The sequence below is a fragment of the Marmota marmota genome, unplaced genomic scaffold (assembly GCF_001458135.2).
Source record: "Marmota marmota marmota unplaced genomic scaffold, marMar, whole genome shotgun sequence".
In the NCBI taxonomy this organism is placed as follows: Eukaryota; Metazoa; Chordata; class Mammalia; order Rodentia; family Sciuridae; genus Marmota; species Marmota marmota.
In genome coordinates, this window is record NW_026000026.1 from 24,296,108 (window position 1) to 24,319,569 (window position 23,462).

Consider the following 23,462-nt stretch of genomic DNA (forward strand, 5'->3'; position numbering starts at 1 on the left):
ACCAAATTGAAGAGGCTGGCCTCAAACTTGTGATCCTCCTGCCTGAGCTTCCAGAATTCCTAGGATTACAGGCATGTGCCTAGTTAGACTTACTTCCAACTATACTATTTTATAGATATGTCATTGAGGCTCAGAGACTGCATAGTGAGTAGCCCAATAAAAATTTAAAGCAAGGTAGCAATAATTTGGAATTCTGGCTTTTAATGCTGATATGCAGACCCTAGACTTGAAGGGACCCACCCCACTCAAAGTGGTACTTTCCTGGTTCTTGCTGACCTGAAATGCCACTCTGTCCCCAGTACTTAGGACAGAACCAGGCACAGAGTATAACCACAATGAATGTCTGTTAAATGACATTAATAATGTAAGTCTAAATAAAATATCCTTTTTTTAACAGTATTAGAAATAATCCCTAGTGTGCTGGGCAAGTGGTCTGCCACTGAGCTACCACCCAGTCCAATAAAATAGTCTTCAAAAGCCAGGAGCAGGGATTAAATTGATGAAGGCTCTTTCACATGTCAGGCCCTTACCCCAGGCCAAGTTAATTCTTCCAGAGATTTCAGCTTTTCATTTTCTTAACCTCATTTTACAGATGAGGACAGAGACTCAGGGGGTAAGTGACCTGTTTATGGTCACACATTAAGTCAGTGGAAAGCCAGGGTTTGGGTCCAAGTCTGTCTGGTCCCCAAGCTGTTCCTTTTTTCTATTGTCCCAGTCTGTGACTCAGGCTGGGGGAGTAAGAATGGGATGGGCTAAAACAATGTGGCAATAATAATAATAATAGTTATCACCGTGGGTATGTAATCCTCACATGGAGAAGGGAGGAAAGTGCTTCAAAATTGAGGCTGAGCCTGCATAGTGGTGCCTGGGAGGCTGAAACAGGAGGGTTGCAAGTAGCTCAGTGGTAAAGCACCTCTGGGTTCAATACTCAGCACAAAAACAAAACAACAACAATAACAACAACAAACCCCTAGAAACAACAACAACAAAAAGTGACGTTGAGCCAGCCACAGTGGCACTGTTATCCCAGTGACCCAGGAAGCTGAGGCAGGGAGATCAGAAGTTCAAGGACAGCTCAATAACTTGTAAAACCACTTCTATGAAAGGAAGAAAGGAAGGAAGGAAGGAAGGAAGGAAGGAAGGAAGGAAGGAAGGAAGGAAGGAAGGCAAAAAATTAAAGAGGGCTGGGGGTAGTGCGCCCTGGGTTCCTCAGTAGCAAGGGGAAAAAAAGTGAGGCCAATGCAGCAGGATGCACGTCCAAGGCCAGCTGGGCAACTTAGGGAGACGCCGTCTCAAAATAAAATAACCTGGGCTGTGGGTGCTGCTCCGGGGTAGAGTACTTGCCTATCAATTAGAATGCAGAAGGCCCTGGGTTCAAACCCCAATAGGCAAAAAATAAAACACAAAACAAAACAAAGCCCAGCACAGTGGCACATGCCTGTGATCCCAGGGGCTCAGGAGGCTGAGGCAGGAGGATTGCAAGTTCAAAGCCAGCCTCAGCAACAGTGAGGTGCTAAGCAACTCAGTGAGACCCTGTCTCTAAACAAAACACAAAATAGGGCTGGGGATGTGGCTCAGTGGTTCAATGCCCCTGAGTTCAATCCCTGGTACCTAAAACACAAAAACAAAAGCCCCAAGAAGCCTTGCTTCCCACCCCTCCTCTCTCTCTCTCACATACCCCTCACCTCCACCACGGCTGAGCTATTCCTCTATCCCTTTCCCTGTCCTCTGCCAGATGTGAGTTGGCCTCATTGCTAGTACCCTGGGCGGGCAGTCCTGACTCTCTGCTGCCCCCTACTGGTATCTTTTGGATGTGGTGCCTGGGTGCAGAATCTGCCTACCCTCCAGAGTTTAGCCTGTATTTAGCCCTTGACACTGTTTTTTTTTTTTTAAAGATGTACAAGTATTTATATACATGTATATTTTAGTTGTAGTTTGACACAATACTATGTTTTTTAAAAAATTATTTATTTTTATGTGGTGCTGAGGATGCCCCTTCTTGGGTCTCTGGTTCTTCCTTTGTGAAGTGCTGGACTGTCACTAAAAGCTCTCAGACTATAAATCTGAATCTACTGGCTCTTATTTTCTCCGGCGTTCCCTACCTGAGCTCAGCTTGAACTGTCATCATCACTCTCAGGTTTATTTTCCTGTCCTGGGGTCCAGGATTAATGTCTGGTTCGGGAGAAAAGCCCTCCTCTACTCACCCTGCCTGCCCCTATCCCACAGCAAGTGTCCCGCTTCCTCAGGTCACTCTCTTGCTGGAGAGAGGCTCCAGGGCTCAGGGCCTGGCCTCTTTGTCTTCATCTAACCTCCCTCTTAGGTTATCTAGATTGAGGAGAGCAGGTTGTGCCCGCTCTGAGTGACTCCATGATGTACTGAACGGTAGCTTTCGGGCTGTGCTTATCCCTAAGTTACCCCCTTTTGTAAAGCCGTAGTTTTGCCGTGAGTGCTTCATCTTGTGTCCAAATGCCAAGGTAGAATGACCGTACACTTTGTGCCAACTTATCAAATAAAATCAAAAGCATCTGGACACACGGATATCCCAAATCATATCAGGAACACCAGACCAGGAGGTTATCAGCCTTGCCAGAGGTAACCCCTCCCCTAAAACCCGTAAGAGGAGGAGCCCCACCAGACCGGCCACAGCAGCACCCTAACCCTGTCACCTGGTCACTCATCATGAGCCTTGCCCAGGAAAATCGCCACAGTGACAAACTTCTGGCTCTGTCCCTAAGGCTTCAGTCCAGCTTGGGTTCTCCTGCCTGTGACTGCCATTTATGGCCTACTGCGAGCTGACATCTCATGCTGACACTGAGACTGCCAGCTGTCCCCTGTAGTCTGCTCTCTCAGGTCTTGACAATCTGTGGAACTGGGGCTGTAACTCAGTGGCAGAGTGCTTGCCTGGGCCGTGTGAGGCACTCACACCACATAAAAAATAAACAAATAAAATAAAAGTATTGTGTCCATCTAGAACTAAAATACACATGTAAAAAATAATTTAGTAAGACTTACAAACAAACAAAAATCCCTTGCCTGCCTGGGTGCAGTGGTGCATGCCAGTGGTTCCAGTGACTCAGGAGGATGAAGCAGGAGGATTGCAAGGTTGAGGCCAGTCTCTGTAACTTAGTGATATCTTGTCTCAAAATAAAAAGTAAAAAGGGCTGGGGATGTGGCTCAGTGGTAAAGCACCCCTGGGTTCAATCTCCAGCACCAAAACAAACTAATAAAAAATGCACTTGGCCAGACGTGGCACACAGCCCTGTGATCCCAGCTACTTGGGAGGCTGAGACGGGGGGTTGGCAAGTTCAGAGCCAGCCTGGGAAATTTAGTGAGACTCTGTCTCAAAATAAATAAAAAGGGCTGGCAAAGTAGCTCAGTGGTAGAGTGCTTGTCTGGCATGCATGAGACACTGGGTTCAAGCCTCAGTATTGAAATAAACAAAGTTGCATCTATACTGAACACATACAGCTATTTTTAATGTCAGTATTCCCTTAACAATGTAGTATAACAACCATTAGCACTACCTTTACATTATATTAAGTATTATAAGTAATCGAGACATGATTTATAGTATATGGGAGGTCTGGATGCAGCGGTGCAGGCCTGTAATCTGAGCTACTGGGAAGGCTGAGGCATGAGGATTGCAAGTTTGAGGCCAGCCTGGGGTGAGTTAGTAGGACCCTGCCTCAAAATTAAAAAAAAAAGAAAAAAGAAAAAAGACTGAATGTAGGTCAGTGGTAAAGTGCCTGGGGTCCAATCCCCAGTTCTGCAGATAAATAAATGAATGAGTAAACAAGTAAGTAAAGTATACAGGAGGATGTGTGTATGTTACATCCAAATAGCTCTATGTCGTTTAATAGAAGGGACTTGAGCACCAATGCATTTTGGAATCTGTGGGGTGGGTGATGGAGTTAGATCTGGTGACATTTGAAGAGAATCTCCTAAATGCCAAGATTTTAGGGTTCTAACATTCCTTTTCTCTAAATTCCATATGTCTACAATTTAAATTCTCTAACGCTCCGAGTGTCTGATTCTAACCAGTGTCCTAGGGTAGCCCAGTTGAAGGGCTTTGGATTCAGAAATCACCTGGTTTGTATCTGGGCTCTGTGGTTTATTTGCTGTGTGACCTTGAGCAAAACATTTTCCCTTTCTGAATCTTGATTTCTTTTTCTGCAAAATGGAGGTGAGAATGACCACCTCATGAGGCTGCAATGAGAACTAAACAGCAATGTGTAAGGGACACCAGACACAGGAAGTTATCAGCCTTGTCAGAGGTAACCCCTCCCCTAAGACCCATAAGAGGAGGAGCCCTACAAGACCGGACTCTGTAGCACCCTAACCCTGTCACCTGGTCACTCATCACAAGCCTTGCCCAGGAAAATCACCACAGTGACAAGCTTCTGACTCTGTCCCTATGGCTTCAGTCCAGCTCGGTTTCCCCTGCTCTATACTTTTCTTTTTTTTCTTTTGGTAGCAGGGATTGAACTCAGGGGCACTTACCACTGAGCCCCATCCCCAGCCCTTTTTATATTTTATTTAGAGACAGGGTCTCACTGAGTTGCTTAGGGCCTCACTAAATTGCTGAGGCTGGATTTGAACTCACAATCCTCCTGCCTTAGCCTCCCAAGCCTGGCTTCTGCATCTTCTTTCTCTGCTAGCTCCTCTGCGTACAGAACTCCTCTGCTTCTTCCCTCCCCTTCGATTCACAGGAAACAGTACCCAGGGGAGGACTTTCCTCCAGGGCTCTTTCTCTTGGGATCATTTGATTCCCATCCCACAGAGTACCTCAGAGCCGGGTGCAGTGTCACAATGAGCTGTGGTTTTAGACTGCCTGTGTTACTATGTCATGTCTCTGAGCCTCAGTGTTCTCATCTGGCTAATGGGAATAGTAATAAGACCGCTTTCCTAGGATTGTATGTAAGTTTAAGTGAGATGATCCGCAGAAAGCACTAATTAAGTAGGCCGGTCATGTTAACTCTCATTGTTACTGCTGTCTCTGGGTGTGGGAGGCCATGACTGTAGGAATCTCTGCTCCTTGCCCTGCAGCCCCTGTCTGAGCAGAAACCTCCCTGTCTGAGCAGGACCTCAAACCCTTGCTCCAAAGGTGGCCTGTAAGGCCTTCAGTGAGCTGGAAATTTATCTCCTTCTTTATTGTGTGTGTGTGTGTGTACTGGGGATTCAACATGGGGCCTCACACAGGCTAGGCAAGCACTCTGCCAGTGAGCCACATCCCCAGCCCATTTTTAAAATATTTCATTTTGTCTGGATGCCATGGCACATGCCTGTAATCCCAGAGACTCTGGAGGCTTAGTCAGGAGAATCTCAGGTTCAAAGCCAGCCTCAGAACTAAGCCAGATCCTGTCTCAAAATAGAAAATAAAAAGAACTGGGGATGTAGCTCTCAGTGATAAAGCACCCTGAGTTCAATCCCCAGTACTGAAAAAATATTTTATTTTGAGACAGAGTTTGGCTAAGTTGCCCAGGCTGGCCTTGAACTTGCCAAGACTTTTGCATCAGTCTCCTGAGTAGCTGGAATTGATAGTGTGCACTACCGTGCCTGGCTTATATCCTTCCTTTTCCCTCCCCCACCTCTGATTCCTTCAGAGTGAACAGGTTGCCTCTGGAAGCTCTGTCTGGGGTTTGGTGGGGAGCCAGGCCTGTGGCCGTGGAGGGAGGCAATTTGTTAGTCACAGCAGAGAAGGATCAGCTGACCAAGGGAAGAAGACAGTGTTACTTCAGTTACAGGTTCCTGAGACAGCTGGCACGACTCAGGTGATTGGCACTGCCCCTACTGTGTGATCACGGACATGTGCACGTGCAATGCATGTACTATACACATACATACACACGTGTGCACACGCCACTGTTTTCCCCTGCTCTTCCTTCTCTGCCAGCTCCTTGCATACACATCTCCTCCGCTTCTCCCCTTCCATTGATTCACAGGAAACGGTGCCCAGGGGCGGACTTTCCTCCCGGGCTCTTTCTCATTAAGTTTGCTTGGGTCTTATTAAGTCTCTTTTAAGCAGGGCAGTACGTGGGGGGACTTTTAAGAATCTGGTTCCAGGCTTTGGTCCTGGGAAAGGAGACTAGCTTCCTTCTGTCTCCTGCCTGCTGTCTCCATTTGTCCCTTCTCTACCATCAAAGGGAAGCTTCCAGAAGCCAAGTAGGATGGGATTCTCTCGCTGATCCTAGGTTCTTACCCCCAACTTCACAGGCTGTTGTACAATCTTTAAGCAAAATCATGCTTTTGAAATATCAATGCTCATATATAATCGAATTCCCTCCTTTTCCCACTTCCCTTCCATTCTTCCTATCTTTCCTCCCTTCCTTTTTTCTTTCTTTCCTCCCGCAGTCCTCCCCATTTCTTTCTTCCATATATCATATATATGCCAGAACATGATCCTTTTTTTAAAATCTTCACCAGGGATTGAACCCAGANTTTTTTTTTTTTTTTTTTTTTTTTTTTGTGTGTGTGTATGTGTGTGGTACAAAGAATTGAACCCAGGGGCACTCTACCACTGAGTTACATTCCCAACATTTCTGTTTTTTATTTTGAGATAAGATCTTGCTAAATTGCTAAGGTTGGCTCCAAACTTGGGATCCTCTTGCCTCAGCTTCCCAAATCACTGTGATTACAGGTGTGTACCATTGCACTGGGCTTCATCTTTACTTTGAAACAGGGTCTCACTAAGTTGCCCAGGCTGGCTTTGAATTTGGGATCTTCTTGCCTCAGCATCCCAAGTAGCTGGGATTACAAGTATGCACCATGCGGGCAGTTTAGGTGGGGGTTAAATGACAATGTATATAAATCAGCCCACTCATGTGCTGTTATATAACAAATACTGAATAAATGACATAAATGCATGGCCTCAGGGGATTTCCAGTGGTAAAGAGCTATTGTTGGACACTTTGGTTTGTGTCTGGTGATTTGTGGATAAGTTTATTTTGGACAACTGTATATGTGCCTGTTTTCTTATGTTTTCTCTTTATTTCCTTGATAGTATTTTACATGGAGGGTTCTACCCAAGGGTGCAGAGAATCTATATAATAGTATGGCCTTACCTATTTATTGTCCAACATGTTCCAGCTGGGAGTGAAAGATGGAGACAAGGGACAGAGATGGAGAAGGCCAGTTGTAGTGTGTGATGTGATGAGATTTTTTTCTGATAAAAATCAGGCCTTATTTCATATTCAGCAGCTGTCTTAACACTCAGTAGAGCAGTTCCATGCCCAGCCATTGGCATGGCTCAGTTTGAATCCCAGATCTGTCCTGCTCATAAATGTGTGACCTAGGCCAATAAGACCGTTTTTTTTTGTTGTTGTTAATTTTTTTCTTCTTCTTGGTTGTTGATAGACTTTTATTTTATTTATTTATATGCGAGGCTGAGAACTGAACCCAGTGCCTTACACATGCCAGGCAAGTGTGCTATGGCTAAGCCACAGCCTCAGCCTGGCCAATTAGACCTTGCAATCCAAGTTTTTTCTTCTAGCCACCCCCTCCATCCTAGGGATTGGATGTAGGTAGTTCCACCACTGAGCTACTCCCTAGCCCTTTTAATTAATACTGGGGATTGAACCCAGGAGTGCTCTACTACTGAACTACACCGCCTGTCCTTTTTTTATTTTGAGGAACAGTCTCACTGAGTTGCCTGGCTTTTGCTGAGGCTGGCTTTGAATTCGTGATCCTCCTGCTTCAGCCTCCAGAGCTGCTGGGATTACAGGAGTGTGCACTGTGTCCAGCCCTTTTTATTTTTTGAGACAGGGTCTCGCTTAATTGCTGAGGATCTCCCTAAACTGCTGAGGCTGGAATTTGTAATCCTGCCTCATTCTCTCGAGCTGCTGGGATTGCAGGCAGGGGCAACGGAGACCGGCAAATGGCTGTATAATGTGGGTTTCCAGTAGAGATTTCATGAAGTGACTATAAAGATAATACATGAAAAAAACTCAGTGCTGCAGTTGGCCATAGTAAGTATATAATGAAAGTGATTGTATCAGTGGTATAGACATTCACAGTTTAGGACGCATTTTCATTTCGATTCAATCCCTACACAAGTCCTGCAGGATAGGGATAATTATTATTCCCATTCCATAGATGAGATCAAGACTCAGAGAAGTGAAGTTCAGGGACTAAGGTCAACTTGGAGTTGACAGAGTTTCTGGGCAAGCATTCAACATTAGGTCTCCAGACGTCTAAATCTAAGAGCATCCAACCCTGCAAACCTCTCACAAATCGGAAGTTCTGGATTCTCTTGCTAGACCTCCCAATATGGGCTTTTGAGCTTTTCTTTACTCAACTGTGAACAGAGCAGGGTGTTAATTTCTTTATTTTTTATATTTTTAAATATTTATTTTTTAGGTGTAGATGGATATAACACAATGCCTTCATTTTTATGAGGTGCTGAGGATCAAACCCTGGTCCCGCCCGTGCTAGGTGAGCGCTCTACCACTGAGCCACAATCCTAGCCCGGGGTGTTAATTTCTTAAACTCCCCTCCAGTTTTGTTATTTTCGGGGGGTACTGGATATTGTACCCATAGGTGCTTTATCACTGAGGGCTACATCTCCTGTGCTTTTTAAAAAATTTATTTTTTTTTCCTTTTGAGACAGGGTCTTGCTAAATTACTGAGGGTCTCTCTAAACTGCTGACGTTAGCCTCGAACTTGCAATCCTCCTGCCTTAGCCTCCAGAGTCTCTGGGATTACAGGCATGCGCACCACTCCTGGCTCCTCTCCAGTCTGTAAGAGTTCAATCCCTCTTCAAACTCTAAATGGAGTCTGCGACTATCTCCTTCCAAATGGGCAGGGCCTGCTACCTTTCGAAGCTGCACCTCACACTAAGTCAGGCAAATAGACCGAAGCCCAGACACCAGAATGAGAAACCAACTTCTGAAAACTCCCCGACTAGCAAACCTGACGGCGAAGTCCCTGGAGTTCAGCGCTCCGCCACACGTGGCTCTGCCCAGACGCCCAACCCCTCGCACCAGGACCCAGGGTTTGTCTTTTTTTCATTGTGTTTCCAAGACCGTGAACAACGGTTTGGGTCCTTCGACAGCGTTTCCCAGGACAGAGCCTCCATCCCGGGATCCCTGGGTCCCGCCCCTGACATGAAGCCCTGCCCCCCGAGGACCCCNGGAGCTGGGGTTGTAGCTCAGTAGTAGACTACTTGCCTAGCATGTGTGAGGCACTGAGTTCAATTCTCAGCATCACATATAAATAAATAAAAAATAAAAAGGTCCATCAACAACTTAGAAAATATTAAAAAAAAAGGAGTTTAAGTAGGGCTGGATTTGTGACTCAGTGGTAGTATACTTGCCTGGCATGTGTGAAGCCCTGGTTTTGATCCTCAGCACCACATATAAATAAATAGATAAATAAATAGAAAATCCATTGACAATTAAAAAATAAAAGAGTTTAGCAATAAAGCAATTCAGTAAAATGTATTAGAGTTGTTTGCATCAGAGGTGAAATTCAGATTGGCTCTGAAATCCCTAGTATCTTAGGCCTTGGTTTCTGGTCTGAAGCTTGGATTGCAAAACTTTATGGTTGCTGAGGAGGTATTTGGGGCCATAGCAATCACTGACTTCTATCTTAATTCCAGATCAGAGGGTTTCAGCGAGTTTTCACATTGTAGGAAAATTGATTAAAATCCAAAATATTTAACTCAAGAAAGAACTATTGAAGTTACTCCAACAGTGGTGAACATGCAGACATTTAACCAAAAGATCCAGCACTGGCTGGGCACTGAGGGCACCGGGTCGCGGTGTCTGTGGGGCCGCCGAGGGCGCAGGGGTCGCGGGGGCTGGCAGTGCACGGAGAACGTGGAGTTGGAGGCCTTCTGTCTGGGGCTAAGGGGAGTCGAAGGAGATAGAGGGAACCCAGGGCACTCAGAGCATCAAGGTCGGAGGGGGTCTCAGGGTGCCACGCCAGGCACAGTTGTGGAGGAGATCGCGGGTGCGCCAAGGACACATGGGTAGGAGCCATAGGAGTCAGAAAGGAGCAAACTAGGGTGGGCATCAAGGACAAGAGGGGCCCCAGAAAAGCAGACAGGGGAGAAAGAGGGTTGAGGCCTGGGGGCAAGTCCCAGAGGGAGAACCAAGGTGGGGCAAGTCCCAGAGGGAGAACCAAGGTGGGGCAAGGCGAGGAGTCTGGGAAACTCGAGTAGAAGATGTAGATGCAGGCACAGGTGATGCTGGTGGGGCCAGAGAGGACCTAGATATCTGAGGCCCCAGGAAGGTTCTGTACCTGGGCAGGGAGCTGTGACAACTGGATTTGAGACTCCTGACCTGGCCATCTCTGCTTTACCCAGGATGGAGAGGGTGGACCCAGAGTTGCCATTCCTCCTGGAGAGCTCTCAGCCCCTAAGGCTGACAGCCTTCTTTAGGGTCAACCAGAATGAGTTGGAGTCCAGGGTTGCAGAGTGAACTTGGACAAGTAACTTCCCATCTCTGAAACTTAGTTCCCTCAATTGTATAATGAAGGTGATGATAGAGTTGTGATGTTCCTATGAGAATGGGGCCAGCACATTTGAAGTGCTTGGTTTATTATTGCTGTTAGACAAGAGGAACATGGAGGCCAGGAGGGACTTCCGAAAGCAGCTAACTATGGTGCTTAAAATCCCTTCATATCCCCAGTAGCTGGGTTCACCATTCTTGTCCATCTGCCAGTCAGAATCTCAGCTCCAGTCTCAGCAGGCTGCCTTGGGAAAGGGTGTCAGTCCTTTTGTCACCTTGATTGTGCACTGTCCCCTCCCAGGCTGCCTGCCTTGGTGCTGGCTGTGTTCACTGGTGCTGCCAAACCCTTTGGCCTGGGTGAGGGGGCGGGAATGATAGTGAATGCTACTACTATGTCCTGAGTGCTATGAAAGTACACTTGGCTCATTATCTACTTCACCTTGGCAACAAGTGATGAACGGTAGTGGACATAATCCCCATGTTGCAGGAGAAGCAACTGAGACTCAGAAAAGGAAAATGATTTTCAGAGGATCCCACTGTCCGTGATTGGCAGAGCTGGGATTTGAACCTTAATTATCAGACTATGATTCCCCTAGAAAGCATATAGGAGTTGGTTCTTCCCAAATGGAAGGACACATCCCCAGGCAGCTAACCCACAGGGTCTAATGGGGGAAGTGGGGGAAATCAGAGAGTGGACACCCATCTAACCCCCAAACTCTAGCATAGGATAGGGCAACAAACCCATCCCAAAGTTGTACACTCAGAGTGTCAGAGCTGGAAAGAAACTTTTAAGTTCCATTTTGCAGATGGGCAAACTTGACTCTCAGGAGAGCAGGATCTTTCCATGGGCACACAAAGTTACTCCCCAGCTCTGCATTTACAGATGGATGTGAGGATATTTTTAGGAGGCTTTCAAGGGAAATACCAGCTCGATCCAATTCCTTGTGGATGGAGACGGGGCTCTTGTCACCGTGATGATCTATACTCTGGGGTCCAGCTGAATCCAAGGCAGCCATGAATATCATAACTTCAAACTAAACTGAAGTCCCTAGTTTTATCTCCTTTTGTATCTCCCTTCACCCCTGGCTTCCTTCCTTTTCTTATGTCGTGCGTGCTAGGCAAGTGTTCTACCACTGAGCTACATCCCTGCCCACATTCTTAGTTTTAGGTAGGGGAGGGCAGATATAAATAGAAATCCCTTCTGCTCATAGACCTCAAGCTTTTTTTTTTTTTTTGTCAATCATGATCTGGCCTTGAGCTAACTATTGGGCCTGTGTGGGGATCAGGAGAGGTGTTCCACTTCTAGCTCTGCCACCAACTTATGTGACCTTGGAACAATGACCTTCTGCTCTTAGTGATTAGTTCCTGATCTTTAGTACTCCTAGGATAGGCCAGGAGTATGAAATTTCAGGGCCTGACTTGCAGTCTACCATAGGGTTAAGAGTGTGGTTCTGGAGCCAGGAGACTTGGTGGCTTTGCCACTTATTAGCTAGGTGACCTTGGTCAAGGGGTTTGTTTCCACACTGCCTGTTGATGGGGTGTTGTGAAGATGTGGAGGGACAACAGTACATTATAGACTTGATATGTGTAACTAGGCTGAACTCATGTTATCTGATATCTGTTATTACTTTTTTTTTTTTGTGGGGGAGGTAGTCCTGGGGATCGAACCCAGGACCTCAAGCATGCTAGGTAAGTGCTCTACCACTGAGCTACATACTAGCCCTTTTTGTATTCTCCAATTTGAGATGAGTTTCACTGTTGCCCAGGCTGGCTTTGAACTTGTGATCCTTCTGCCTCAGTCACCCCAGTAGCTAGAATTATAGGCATGCACCATAGGCCTGGCTGTTCTTACTATTTATTATTTAAAAAGCCATTTAGGAGTTTAGCAATAGGAGCTGGGGTTGTAGCTCAGTAGTAGACTACTTGCCTAGCATGTGTGAGGCACTGAGTTCAATTCTCAGCATCACATATAAATAAATAAAAAATAAAAAGGTCCATCAACAACTTAGAAAATATTAAAAAAAAAGGAGTTTAAGTAGGGCTGGATTTGTGACTCAGTGGTAGTATACTTGCCTGGCATGTGTGAAGCCCTGGTTTTGATCCTCAGCACCACATATAAATAAATAGATAAATAAATAGAAAATCCATTGACAATTAAAAAATAAAAGAGTTTAGCAATAAAGCAATTCAGTAAAATGTATTAGAGTTGTTTGCATCAGAGGTGAAATTCAGATTGGCTCTGAAATCCCTAGTATCTTAGGCCTTGGTTTCTGGTCTGAAGCTTGGATTGCAAAACTTTATGGTTGCTGAGGAGGTATTTGGGGCCATAGCAATCACTGACTTCTATCTTAATTCCAGATCAGAGGGTTTCAGCGAGTTTTCACATTGTAGGAAAATTGATTAAAATCCAAAATATTTAACTCAAGAAAGAACTATTGAAGTTACTCCAACAGTGGTGAACATGCAGACATTTAACCAAAAGATCCAGCACTGGCTGGGCACTGAGGGAGCCCTTCAGAAGTAATCTTACCTTCCCAGTGACTAGGAGGATCAGGCAGGAGGATCGCCATGTTTAAAGCCAGCCTCAGCAACTTAGCAAGTCCCTAGGTGATACCCTGTCTCTAATATATAAAAAAGGGCTAGGGGTGTGGCTCAGCGGTTAAGCACCCTTGGGTTAAATCCCCTGTACCAAAAAATACATAAATAAATAATAAAAGAAGAAGAAGTAATTTTACCTTGGTGTGACTCCTAATTATTGGAGTGTCTGCCTCACTGTCTTCCTCCTCTGTGCCTGTGCAGGAGGCCGGGAGAACAAGATGCCCATTCTCATTTCCAAGATCTTTAAGGGACTGGCCGCGGACCAGACGGAGGCCCTCTTTGTGGGGGATGCTATCCTGTCGGTGAATGGTGAAGACTTGTCCTCTGCCACCCATGATGAGGCGGTGCAGGCCCTCAAGAAGACCGGCAAGGAGGTGGTGCTGGAGGGTGAGCGCTGGGGTCTAGAGCCCGGAGGGCTGGGCACGGGTGTTGAATTCCTTCCCCTCTCCCCCAGGCCTGAAGTGGCCTCAGCCTGGCCTAGAGGGATGGGAGGTAGCAGAAAACAGAGACTGAACCTGGAACCTGCCTGGAGCCAGCGTGGGCTGGTGGAGCACAGAGCTGAGCAGACCTGGTTTGCAGTTCCTTTGGCCCACTTGCTAGCATTGTGACCTTGGATGAATCACTTCTTTTCCTTGAACCTTAGTTTCCTCATCTTTAAAATGGGGTTATAGCTCTTGCCTTCCTGGGTTGTTGTACAGGACAAAAGGTACAAGGTGGGATGCACAACCCAGTGAGGGAGAGGAGTGAGGACTGGAGAAGGGACAGTTGAGATGCCTTCCCAGAGGGCCTGGGGAGCTTTGAACTCTTGGTTCTTCTAGCACACAGGGGCCCTAAAATCCTGAGATCCATTTTCCTTTCGGGGAGAACTTGGCCATTAGGTAACAAGACCTCAAATCCCTCCTCCAAGGATAGAGATGAGTTTGGTGGCAGGAACTGTGGTGGGGTAGCATTCTCCACTGTCCCTGTGTGGTCTTGGATGAGACTCTTGCCTTCTCTGGGCCTCAGTTTCCCCATTGGTGTGGCGGGCCTCCTGCTTGGCTGCCCCGTGTCTGTCTTTGCCATCTCTGTCAGGAGCTTTCTGCTTTGCTCAGCCCTTTCCTCTGACTCTAGTCTGCCAGCTCTGGAAGACCATGGGGGCCTGAGGAATGTGTCTTGGCTCGTTGCCCAGAATAGGCACAGGGAGGTGGCAGGGGCTGATGGAGAGGCCAGGGCCAGCAGAGCTGCTCGGCTGAGTCCCAGGTCCAGACCCCACTAGATTGCCTTGGTTTCCCCTCCAAGAGGCCATCGAAGCAAACAGGCTGTGGGCCTCTGGTGATCTTGGCACACTCATGACCTTAATTCCCACTTGATTTTGTTTTATTTTTATATTTTGGGAATATCTATAAGTGCTGCTGTTGCATTTTCTTTTCATACTTAAAAAGGGCTGACTTGAGAGCCTTGGACCCTAAAATCTTCAGTGTTATCAATCACATTATGTATCTGAACCCAGGGCCTCGTGGGTGCTGGGGTGTGCTGCTCCCGAGCCACACACCCAGCCTCTATCTCTCACTTTTTAATAGCTAAGTCAAATATAGGGTCATACATAAGTGATATGAATGTAAGAGGCTTTCCCCCAGATGCCTTATTACTTTGATATTTATAGCCAGCAGTGCAGTTTAAAACAATTGACATTCATTGAAATGTCAAATTTTAGTTGACTTGAAAGCTTTTTTTAGTTTCTGCTATTTGAAAATTTAGTCTACAGATGGTAAAATTTCTACTGTAGCTATGTTTCTTTTCTTTCTTTTTTTATTATTATTTTTTTTACTGAGGTATTGGGGATTGAACTCAGGGACTAGCACATGCTAGGTAAGCCCTCTACCACTGAGCTACAGCCAAAACCCTTTTTATTTTTATGTTGAGACAGGATCTCACAAAGTTGCCCAGGTTGGTCTTGAATTTTTGATCCTCCTGCTTCAGCTTCCCTAGTAGCTGGGACGCTGGTGTGTCTCCATGCCTGGCCTGTAGCCACATGTCGATTCCACACTGAGATCCCTTCACCCTTCTTATCTTTAGGTTGAGAACATCAATGTCAGGGTACTTAGCATGTACATCATTTAGAGAAGGAAGTATCTCTGAATGTTTGACACTTGAAGCATCTCTTGATTTTAGGAGCTGATATCCAGACTGTCCTTGTAACCCAAGTACTCCATTTCTTCCCACTAAGTCAAGAAACATTCATCGATAGGTACTTCCTGCCTGGTATATAGAGCATTGGGGTCAGAAGTACAGCCAGACCCAGGCTTTTGGGGAAAACAAAACATAAACACTGTTTCCTCCCTGCAAACTGAAAATCAATTCTTAGTATTAAAATACTGTCTGCACTGTGATGAATCAGAAGGGACATCCAACAGTTTTCATTTAGAGTGTTAGCTCCCCTGGTAGCTTACTGAGAGTCCCATATTTGGGAGGATTGGGAGGTCTTGTCTGGGCTCAGCAGAAACGATCTGGAGTTGATTAGCAATGTCTACCCCAGATGCAGTACGGAAAAGAAGTACCAGTGTACCATTCCAGCTCTCAGTCTCTAACTTATATGTTCTGAGATTTTTTCAAAGGGTAAGATCATTTCTTGGTAGATTCTTCTGTAGACCTAGAGAAGAGGAAAGAGATTATGTTCTTTTTTTTTTTTTTTAAAGTTGTTGATAGACCTTTATTTTATTTATGTATTTATATGTGGTACTGAGAATCGAACCCAGTGCCTTACACATGCCAGGCAAGTGCGCTACCTCTGAGCCCCAGCCCTAGCCCTGAGATTATGGTCTTATTGTTGTTTTTTCCCAGCTTTTTCTTAATTGAATTCTTTTTTTTTTTGGGGGGGGGTTTACTAGGGATTGAACTCAGGCACTTGACCACTGAGCCACATCCCCACCCTATTTTGTATTTTATTTAGAGACAGGGTCTCACCGAGTTGCTTAGCACGTTGCTTTTGCTGAGTCTGGCTTTGAACCCGTGATTCTCCTGCCTCAGCCGCCCTAGCCACTAGGAATTACAGGCATGTGCCACTGCCTGGCTGAATTCTCTTTTGACCTGGTTTCCTGGCCCAGCAGATAGAAGTAATTCCACCTAAGGCAGTACTAAGAGCTGGTGGGTGGGGTGTGTGGGTGAGGAACTGGGCCCAAGAATCTCTGAATTGGGCTGGGCATGGTGGTGCACACCTGTAATCCCAGCAGGTCCAGAGGCTGAGTCCAGAGAATTGCAAGTTCAAAGCCAGCCTTAGCCACTTAGTGAGGTCCTGAGCAACTTGGCCAGACCCTGTCTCAAAATAAAATATAAAAAAGGGCTGTGGATGTGGCTCAGTGGTTAAACCCTCCTGGGTTCAATCTCTGGTACAAAAATAAATAAATAAATAAATGAAATAAAATGAAGAATCTCTGATTTTCCAGTGTGGGAAACCTGGAGCACAAGGACAGGAAGGTGTTGGCTTGTGCCTGGTCCTCGAGACTTCGGGGAGTTTGTGGAGAAGGTCGGGGTTCGGCAGTTGCCTTATCTGGAACAGGGTTCCTGGGAGCCCCTCTGGGCCGAGGTCCCCTCTGGAGCACATCACATCCACATTGTTCAGAATTTCTTCACTCCTGACCTGTTTCTGAGGCCACTTCCAAGGAACCATGGAAGAATGGCCTGTCCTTTGGATGTGAACTTGGCAAGGCAGCTTGGGCAAATTTCTTGGGGCCTGGGGCTTGGTAGGTACAGAATTTCTGGAGAATGTCCTGGAAGAACAGGTCTGGCTAGCAAACTCCAGGTGCCAGCCAGAGCCCTCATTCCTTAAGTTGGGGGTTCAGCTGTGCTTCAGCAGCCCAGCTGCTGGGACCTTTCCTCTGCTAGGTCAGAGATTTGCACAAATGTTCAGAGCCTGTTCTCAGCCGCAGGGATGTGTTTGTGACAGAGTCTGGGTGCAAGCTGGCAGCCAGCACGCCTCTGCCTGCTGCTTAGAGAGGCCCATTGTGTGTGCAGAGTGCCTGCCAGGCTCAGCCGGGCCCTTGGAGACCAGGCCTGGGGGAAGAGGGAGGGATCTCTATGAGGAAAATGTGCTTCCTTTTCCCTCCTCCAGTGTGGCTGGACACACTGACAGTAACCACAGTGAGCCTGTCGTGCATTAAAAGATAATACTAAAAGCTAATTTAGTGCTTTGTACAAAGTAGAAGTACATCCTACACAGAAATTGGGCTTTTAAAAGACCTGAGCATGTAGTAGCCTTTGAATACATGTGCATGATAAAAGTCTGTAGAATGGGGCGTGCTGGTGCACACCTGTAATCCCAGTGACTTGGGAGGCTGAGGCAGGAGGATCACAAGTTCAAAGCCAGCCTCAGCAACTTAGCGAGGCCCTAAGCAATTCAGTGAGACCCTGTCTCTAAATAAAATATTAAAAAGGGCTGGGGATGTGGCTCAGTGGTTAAACACCCCTGGGTTCAATGCCTGGTACAATAAACAAACAAACAAACAAATAAATAAATAAAACAGTCTGTAGAGTAATAGGAATTGCTTTCATCCCCATTTCACAGATAAGATTGCAGGAGCAATGTGGGAAACCTGCAGCACAGGGACAGGAGGATGTTGGCTTGTGCCTGGTCCTCAAGACTTCAGGGATCTGGGGAGAAGGTCAGGGTTCAGCAGTTGCCCTAATCTGGAACAGGGTTCCTGGGAGCCTCTCTGGAGGGGACCTAGGTTCTTTCTTTCGTACTAAGGATTGAATGCAGGGGTGCTCTAACTCTGAGCCACATCCTCAGTCCTATTTTTTATTTTATTTAGAGGCAGGTCTGAGTTTCTTAGCACCTTGCTAAGTTGCCGAGGCTGGCTTTGAACTTTAGATCCTCCTGTCTCAGCTTTCCGAGCTGTGGGGATTACAGGCATGTGCCACCATGTTTGCTGAAAACCACTTATTCTGAACAAAGCTTGAAAACTTCATCTGTGCCAGATGTGGGGACACATGGCTTTAATCCCAGTACTCTGGAGGCTGAGCAGGAGGACTGCAAATTCCAGGCCAGCCAGGACAACCTAGTAGACCCTGTCTCAAAATAAAACATTAAAATGGCTGGGGATGTAGGTCAGTGGTAGAGCACTTCGTGTTCAATCTCTAGTTTCCCTGCCCCCACCCCCCACACAAAAGAGTAAGTACGCTAAGAGTAAGGCGCTAAGCAATTCAGTGAGACCCTGTCTCTAAATAAAATACTTAAAAAGGGCTGGGGATGTGGCTCAGTGGTCGAGTGACTCCGAGTTCATTCCCCAGTATCCCCCCCCCCCAAAAAAAAAAAAGAAGAAGAAGAAGAGGCTCAAAGCTCACACGGGGCTTGACTGACTCCCGAGCTTTTCTCTGTTATGAGTCTTTAGACTCTGAGGCCAGTGCCCTGCCTGTCCTTTCTCCGGGAGATGGACATTGCCAGGTGTCCTGCCCATGGTTTGGCTCCATGCCTTACTGCTGTCAAAAGTGAGATGCAGCTAATTTGGGGTCACCCTGTTTAGCTGAGCCAAGTATGCTGGGCCCCTGAGGCGCCTGAGGGACTCCTGTCCTGGTAGGCATGAATGGAGCCCCCACCCAGGTCTCTGGTGGCTGCAAAGACCTGTTGTTCTGACCATTGTTCTCAAGGAAACATTTATTTGGCTGCACACACACATAACTTTGGACCATGTGATTTGCCACAGTCAAAACTTGGCCTAATCCATCCTTGGCCTGATCCCCAGACCTCAATTAAAATGCCAGTGGGCCTCTGGAGGTAGGCTCTGACCCGTGAGCTGTGTGACCCTGGCTGTTATAGTGGTGGAGAAAATCACAATGATAATAATCAGGAGAAGAGTGTCTACTATTTATTGAGCACCTACAATGTGCTGGACATTGTGCTAAGTGTCTTTCATGTAATATTTCGTTGAATCCTCAATGCCACCCCCACATTATTTATCCTATTAAACAGATGAGAACTCAGGTGGTGACTTGGCCCAGGTTACACAGTGGCAGAGAGAGAATTTCAACTGGATCTCTCAGAAGCCAAACTCCGTGGTCTTAACTATTTATACTGTGCTGAAAGTCATGTCACCCCTCTGAGGCTGGGTTTATCCATCCATTAAACAAGGATATCAATTCATTTCATTGAATTGGTAAAATCAGGTGAAGATGTGTTTGAGAAAGATGAACTTGGTATTTGGTATGTAGTAAGCACTCAATTAGTGCTCCTTTCTCCCTTTGCTAATATACTAGAACTCTGAATCTTGGCTTCCTGAGTTGATATGGGTCCTTTTTTTAAAATATTTATTTTTTAGGTGTAGATGGACACAACACAATGCCTTTATTTTTATGTGGTGCTGAGGATCGAACCCAGGGCCTCGCACATGCTAGGCGAGTGCTCTACTGCTAAGCCACAACCCCAGCCCCGAAATGGGTCCTTTTCAAATTTTCTTTTGTACCAGGGATTGAACCCAGGGATGCTGAACTACTGAGCCACATCCCCATCCCTTTTTATTTTGAGACAGGGTCTCACTAAGTGCTTGGGCCTTGCTAAATTGCTGAGGCTGTCCTTGAACTTGCAATCTTCCTGCGTCAGCCTCCTGGTTTCACTGGGATTATAGACATGTGCCACGGAAAGTCATGTCACTCCTCTGTATGTATGTTTTTATTAATTAATAAGTCAAGGATATGTAACTCTTTCTTATTCCTTTTAATGGTTGCATAATATTCTGTTACTGGGATTCATTAATTCATCTAGCAAGTATTTACTGAACCCTTTTCTGGGCCAGGACTTGTTGTAGGTATCAGGGATGTGTGGTTTCTGACAGTCAGGAAGCTTATCTTTTTTTTTCTTTTCTTTTTTTGGTAACAGCAATTGAACCCAGGGCTACCCCTGAGCTCCATTCCCAGTCCTTTTTATTTTATTTTTTTATTTTGAGACAAGATCTTGCTAAGTTGCTTAGGGGCTAACTAAATTGCTGAGGCTGGCCTTGAACTTATGATCCTCTTGCCTTAGCCCCCTGAGTTTCTGGGATTACAGGCGTCTGCCCTCCTGCCTTGGTGTTAGTTGTAGAATCTTTTTTTTTTTTTTTTTGAAAGAGAGAGTGAGAGATGATAGAAAGAGAGAGAGAGTAATTTTTTATTTAATATTTATTTTTTAGTTCTCGGCGGACACAACATCTTTGTTTGTATGTGGTGCTGAGGATCGAACCCGGGCCGCACGCATGCCAGGCGAGCACGCTACCGCTTCGAGCCACATCCCAGCCCAGCTGTAGAATCTTGATAGGTCGGTATCCTCTGCCTCCCTGCCCATACTAAAGGGTGTGTTAAGGTGAGATTTTATTTTTCAAGGTGTGGCAGTCTGGGCTTTGCTGGTCAGCCCTGATGCCAGGTCCGCCAGTGTCCAGGAACTATTTTTAGTCCAGCCTTGCTAGGCCAGTAAATCCCTAAAGATCATTCCTCTGAGCCTGTTGGAATCTCAAGTTTTCTCCGCCATCCTGGGCAGGTGGTGGATAGCTGATCATGAATCCTCACAGTGCCTTGCTTAGAGAGCTGATGTATCAGAACCTCTTATACAGGAAAGGAACTGAGGCTCAGAGAGCAAATCACAGGACCTGTATTCCTATCCTCTGTTTGTGCCATCACATCCTGTGACTGTCTCTTCATATTGTCATGCTAAACATGGCAGTAGAAGTAATAACCACACTACTGCCAACTGAAGAACCATCCTGTGCCAAGCGGGAAAAGTGCTTTATAGGTATTGGGTCTTTCAATACCTCATGAGGTACATATAATTTTACTCCCATTTTAAAATTGAGGAAATGTGGGTTCATGGAGGTTAAGTCACCTGTCCAAGATCATAGATCAAGGATGGGAAACCAAGGCTGCCTTCCTCCAGAGCCACATTCTTTTTCATGTTCCTGCCCCAGGCTGAGAAGCCCTAGGACTTTTAATGTCCATTCATTTAGCAAATTTCTTCCCTTCCCTGTACTTGCCATTGAACCCAGGGCCTTGCCCATGCTAGGCAAGCCCTCTACTACTGAGCTACGTCCACCCCCATCTCCATTATCTAAGAAATGTCTTCTCCATTGATTACCTGGTGTACATATAGAAGCTTGGCCAGCAAGAGATCAGGTTCCTGTGCTCATGGGTTCGAGGAGAGAGGCCCTGGACTAGTAAACAAATGGATTGATCATGGACTTTCAAGCAGAAGTAAATAAGTGACCACCCACTGAACAGACCAGGAACAGCTTGAGCTTGGCAGAGAGGTTTTTCTGCAGCCAAGACTTGAAGTCAGGGCATTCAGTCACCAACATTCATTGAGCCCTGGGATAAGTTCTGGGGATGCTATGTTGAGCCAAAGCAGATGTGTCTGCTTCTCTCAGCATCACATGTGACCCCATACCCCTCAATTATACTGGGCCGGGTGAATGGTCCTGCCCTGTTTCTGTTCTTTGCGTTTCTAGTGGAATCTCTTTCCTGGTTCTTGGGGCCAGAGCTGGGTCCTGGCTTTTCTCCTTGGGGAAGCTGGATATCCCTGGGTATTGGGGCCTCTGTTTGTGTCTGCCCCAGGTTCTCTTAAGGAGGAAGGAAGGAAGTGCCCATGTGAGCTTTACCAGGCTCGTGGGCCAAGGGCTTGGCTGGGGAGCATGGACACTGGGTGGGCCTGCTCTTGGGCCCTTAGCTCCTGAGGCTGAAGCCTGTGGGCAGCCCCGCCCTGCCCGGTCAAATGACTCAGTGGGGAGGAGGCTTCAGAGCGGGGCTATTTATGGCCACATGCTGGGGGCCCCCAGGATCCCACCCCCACTCTGGGTGAGGCCACTTGGTTTGTGAAATCCAAGCCCCATTTCTGGCACCAGCAGTCTGGTGTGCTGTCCATTTATAGCATGTTCCTGCAGGAAAGGAGAGGAGGGCCCAGTCTGGTATGACTGGGTGAGCAGGGACTTCAGCGGTTTCTCTGGCTTCAAAATTGACAAATGTTCATTTGCTGAGCACGTAGCATATGAGATCCCTGCTGAATTCTAGGGAGATAGAAATGAATCACAGAGGTCCCTGCCCTCACAGTGCTCCTGCCTGGTGGGGGACACGAACCCCACATGATCAATCGGAGGGGATGTGATCTTGGGAACTGCAGAGGGGTGGGATGGATCCAGACCGAGCACCTGGGAGGGCTTCCTAGGTGAGCTGGGCTTGGGCATCCTGAGCTGTGACATCCTCCTTCTGTTCAGTGAACCTATCCCAGTGGGGACTGCATTTTCAAAGGTGCGGGAGTTTGGAAACGGATAGCTTCTGAGAGCTGAGAGTAGATGGTCTGATTGGATTAGAGAGTGGGATTAGGGATGTGGGAGATGTTAAAACCCGGAGGTAGGCAGGGCAAGTCCTGGAGGGCATTGAAGTTGGTTAAAGGTGCAGGGGAGAAGCGTGGACTTTTATTGGAGTTATATTATATATAATTAGTTGTATATGGACATAATACCTTTATTTTATTTGTTTATTTTTTATGTGGTGCTGAGGATGGAACCCAGGCCCCATACATGCTAGGCAAGTGCACTGCCACTGAGCTCCAGCCCCAGCTCCGCCCCAGGAGTGTGGACTTTTTGCAAGGAGGTACAACAGTTGCACCACTGGGGACTGTAGTATTCAGGATGGTTAGTTTTTTGTTTGTTTGTTTTTTTGGTGGCACTGGGAATGGTACCCAGATCTTCTTCTCATAGACTAGTTAAGTGCTCTACTACTGAGCTCCAGCCCCAACCCAGGACACTTTTTTTTTTTTTTTTGGTACTGGGGATTGAACCTAGGGGCACTTTACCACTGAGTTAAGTCCCCAGCAGCCCCCTGCCTTTCTTTAGACACAGGGTCTCACAAAGTTACTTAAGAGTCTTGCTAAGTTGCTTGAAGCAACTTACTTGTAATCCTCCTGCCTCAGCCTCCTGAGTCCCTGGGATTACAGGCATGTGCCACTGTGCCTGGCCTAGGATGCTTTTGAGTGCAAATAATAGGAGCCCAATTCAAGGATTTTTCCCCCCTCTTTTTAAATTTTTTAATTGAGTGTGTACATATATATGGGGTACAGTGTGATATTTCAATAATAGTCAAATCGAGATAATTAGCATATCCATGACCTCAAACATATTTCTTTGTGTCAGGAATGTTCAAAGTCCTCTCTTCTGTCTACGTTGAAATATATAATAAATTATTGATGACTATAGTCACACTCTTATGCTATAGGACATTTGAATTTATTCCTATCCAACTATGATCTTTGTACGGGGGGGGCTATCCCCCTCCAATAAATGTAAGCACTGAATAAAATATGTCATCTTCTAGAACATCTTGAAGCAGCATGGATCAGGGTAGATTAATTTGGGGTCTTAGGGTCTTTGAAGACCAAGGTCTGTCCATCTTTCTGCTTCATCATCCTCCAGGTGTGCACCCCAACCT

General features: G+C 46.4%; 1 protein-coding gene across 1 annotated transcript in view; it reads left to right on the forward strand.

Annotated features, from left to right (window-relative positions):
- The first annotated feature begins 9,698 nt into the window (after positions 1 to 9,698).
- The window catches only part of Snta1 (syntrophin alpha 1), a 28,820-nt gene continuing 15,056 nt past the window's right edge, over positions 9,699 to 23,462 (forward strand). Inside the window, exons 1-2 of the mRNA XM_048810545.1 lie at positions 9,699 to 9,967; positions 13,210 to 13,433. Coding sequence (XP_048666502.1) covers positions 9,699 to 9,967; positions 13,210 to 13,433 — 493 coding nt within the window. The remainder of the gene's footprint in view (positions 9,968 to 13,209; positions 13,434 to 23,462) is intronic.